This window comes from Armigeres subalbatus, chromosome 2, assembly GCF_024139115.2.
Source record: "Armigeres subalbatus isolate Guangzhou_Male chromosome 2, GZ_Asu_2, whole genome shotgun sequence".
Lineage (NCBI taxonomy): Eukaryota > Metazoa > Arthropoda > Insecta > Diptera > Culicidae > Armigeres > Armigeres subalbatus.
This window is the reverse complement of record NC_085140.1, coordinates 133,520,480-133,524,373: the sequence shown is the minus strand read 5'-3', so window position 1 is coordinate 133,524,373 and position 3,894 is coordinate 133,520,480. Positions and strand designations below refer to the sequence as shown.

The following is a 3,894-nucleotide window of genomic DNA, read 5'->3' as shown; positions in this document are numbered from 1 at the left end:
TTCATTTAACTCATTTGAATTGTAAGAAAGTTTATTCGACCGAGTTGAACGGTTCTTTTTCTATAATGTATAAGATAATATTATTACAAGTTAATAAAGCTAGGCACTACTGTACAGGCCCTTTGTATATTAGTTCTTGTTAAAAATAATAAAAAAAGGAGCGGCGAATCTTTTTATTTTTACTTTAATTCAATTCTTTATTCAGCACATAATGCTCCCTGTATGCTAAAGTGAGTAAAATCTACTCATTTTTTTTTTTTAATTTTGACATAATGATATGTTACTCATAAGTGAGTAACCGCCCAGTTACTCAAAAGTGAGCTGTTCCACTTTTTTCCAAAGTGAGTCAAATTCGACTCACTTTTGAGTAGATTCAAATGAGCGTGTTGGCTTTAGAGAATAAGCCAAACAAAACTCCGACAACGTTTTGACAGTCTTTATGCATTAGTGTTAGTGAAAACAGCAAACAAAACTGAATCCGACTGGATGAGTTGATGATGAAGAACGCATATTTTTAATCGAACATTCATCTGCGGAGAAGAAAGATCCATCCATTCACGGTCCAAGTAAAACTCTTGTCTAGAAGCTGTTCAAAACGGACTAGTTTCTTTTTCAGGTAACAGCAACCAGCAAGGGTCCCAGGTACTTCGAGGTAAGTACCAACAAGATAAAATTCGTCTTATAATATATAGGTACATACGGTGTATCTGAACAGCCGGATATTCATATTTTTGTTTAAAAGATTTTTTAACATTTGATAGATTTAAATGGATCCAGAAAATTATCCAAGTGATAGTGATGCTAGTGATGAAGATTTCCGTCCAGATAAAGATGATGAATCTGCTAGTGAAGTAGATTCGGATGAATCGGACGTGGAAGACCTAGACATCAAGGACGACGAAGCTGGTGAAAAAAAGCGGAAGCAAAAATCAAAAATGCCGGTAACAAAAACGAAAGCTGACAGATGCAGTAGGCAAAGAAAGTAAAGATAACAATCAAACGGAAAAATTGCAAGACGAAGAAGATGAAGAACGTTTAACAGATGCGCTTTGGGCGGATTTCCTGTCAGGAGCAGGTAGTTCTAACGGATCCACAACCTCGACATCAAAAATGTCTATCTGCACCAAAAAAGAGTTGCCTCCTAAAACTGACATTAAGCATGTTTCTGAGAAATCAGTTTCAAATAAATCAGAAAAAAGTGCAACAATCACCAAAATTTTTGAATTTGCTGGAGAAGCAGTCGAAGTGACGGAGGATGTTTCTAGGAGTCAGACCCTTAAAACAGCTAGTAAACCGGCATTGGGCGCCTTCAACGGAAATGCTGGAACAGTGAAACAATTAGGTGCTAGACCGTCAGGAGGTGGACTCGGGGCAGTATTAAGCCAACTTGGCAAAAAGAATAAATTGAGCACTCTAGAGAAAACAAAGCTCGATTGGAACAGTTTCAAGCGCACCCAAGGAATTGAAGAAGAACTGCAAACCCATAATAAAGGCAAGGATGGCTTCCTTGAGAGACAAGACTTCCTTCAAAGAGCAGACGTGCGACAGTTTGAGATTGAAAAGTCTTTCCGTCAAAGCAGCAAGAGTAACCGATAAGATATTTTTTTCATTATTCCCATAATATAATGTATACATATTTGCCCATACTGAGTGCAACATTAAACAGCCAAAATGATTGTTTGCTTGCATAATTTCTTAATAGGCAAATAAAAGTGGTAACTATTATCAATCAAAAATATGTGTACTGTATTGCCTTTTGTCGTGGATTAAAACATCCTGTATTATTTCGTGTCATCCTTGGTTGCATTCACAATTCCATCCAGAGAAATATAGCCATAGACCAAGCAACTATAACTCTAATGACCCTTTCTGATTCTTGATTGAAGGATTTTGCTGGATTTCTAGATTACGAATGGACCGAGGCCCATCCGTTGATAATGGATGAGCATTAACATGAGACTCCATGACCTGGTCGATATAATTTATATATGCAATTAGGCTTAGTTTCGATCCATGACGATGATTTTATGCTATGCCTGAAAATTTCAACTAATGGTTTGTGATCGGTTATTAGCCATAAATAAGATTTTCCATTAAATAATGGTAGTATTTTTACATGCCCACTCGAGTGCTTATGCTTTACGTTCTGTCTGAGCATATTTTTGTTCAGTTGAAGTCAAAGCAATGGAATTTTAATTTTACGCCCTGTAGCCAAGTCTTCCCCTTATATTATTTGCAATTCAATTTATTCAGCTTTCAGTATTTACTGCACAGGATCTCCATTAGCGAAATCCAGAATTGGTCACATAGGGTGGAATGACTAATAGTGCCAATAGTGGACTTTTTATGCGGAACTACATGATTAAAGCATAAAAAAGCATTTTCCTATGAAATTCATTGGCAGATATAAATTCTGACATTATATTTCCATTCATTGTTAATGCCATAAAATGTGTATTATATAAAAATGCCCCAATTCGCACGAAAGCTCCATGTTGAGTTTTAAAGATTCAAGTAAGCCTAATATTGCCTTAAAAATCAATACCCGAAAAAATAAAAGGTTCAAGAACTTTGAGCTTGCTTATAGCGCCCCTGTCCCGCTCGGTGCGCCCACAAGCACGTTTCAGGCGAGTGTACAGTTCTCCCACCTTTGCAAATGTTCGGCCGTCAATATCCATGTAATTCGCGAAACAAATAAATTGCACAAAAGTCCATCACCTTGTCTTAGGCACCGGCGCGATTCGAACGAACTGGAGTGTTCGCCCGAAATCTTCACACAGTTTTGCACACCATCCACCGTAGCTGGTAGTAAGCTTCCCAACTAACATTTAATGTCAATGTAAATGTTATTTCAACTCGTTTATACGGCTTCAAGCTGAATATGTGTGCTATACATATAATCAATAACTTCTATTCAATTCCTTTACCAGCAAATCTGGCGAATCTATTCAGCTATTTTTGACGTGCCGGCACAACTACTTTACAGCATGTTACACATTTTTTTCTCAATCTTTACTAAACCATTTAGTAATATAATTCGCTTCAATTGCGCTTATTCAGATTTTTTGAATCTGTTAAATAAGTTTTATACAGCCACTGAATTCAATTTGATTAAATATTATTTGAGAGGAGAGTAAATTTCGGAGTTTATTTAATGTTTTTTTGTGAAAACTGCAATATCAATTTTGTTGCTAACCTCTAGATTTGAACTCCTGATCTCCTGATTCAATGGCCGCTGCTCTGTCATCACCGTCACTTTGACATATGTAAATAACAAAGAAAATTATGGATGTGCTTCTTCGCATACCGTATAGGTTATTTTGCTAACGCTATTTTTTTATTCATGCTGTATATACGTTAGAAAGAGGTATACATGCTGCTTTTAGCACATAAGCTTAAAAATTATGCTTTCAGCATTATTCAAACATTTATCAGCATGTTCTTTTGGCTAACTATTATCCATCATCAATCGCTGAAATTGTTTTTAGGCAACATTTTCTCGACCTGTATAGATGCTACTTTGCTGCTAATCGTTTAACAGTAGCCGTCAACAGAAATATCGCTTCTAAATGGCTTGTTTTCTTACGCTATCTGCTAGCATTAATGACAGCGCTTTGTCAGTTGCTATAACAGCAGGTGAATATCTTTGTAGCTGCATTACAGAAATCAATAGCTCATACACAGCTCCGGCAACAAAAATTAAATGTAAACATAGCGGTTTTGACGTTCCATACTGATATGCTATTAACAGAAGCAGTAATAGCTTTACTTAAACGTTGTGTAATCTTCAAAGGTACAGAAGTTGCCTAAAAGCTTCGTTAGGTCATTTATAGCGCCATTACGCTATATTGTTAGTGCTATAACAACAGCAAAAACGTTTTCATTGTGAATGCT

General features: G+C 36.3%; 1 protein-coding gene across 1 annotated transcript; it reads left to right on the top strand.

Annotated features, from left to right (window-relative positions):
- Positions 1 to 493: 493 nt before the first annotated feature.
- LOC134215139 (craniofacial development protein 1-like) lies at positions 494 to 1,733 on the top strand. Its single transcript, XM_062694391.1, is given in 3 exon segments — positions 494 to 652; positions 762 to 943; positions 945 to 1,733. Coding segments are annotated over 2 exon segments (828 nt in total). The 5' UTR covers positions 494 to 652; positions 762 to 767; the 3' UTR covers positions 1,597 to 1,733.
- The last annotated feature ends 2,161 nt before the right edge of the window (positions 1,734 to 3,894 follow it).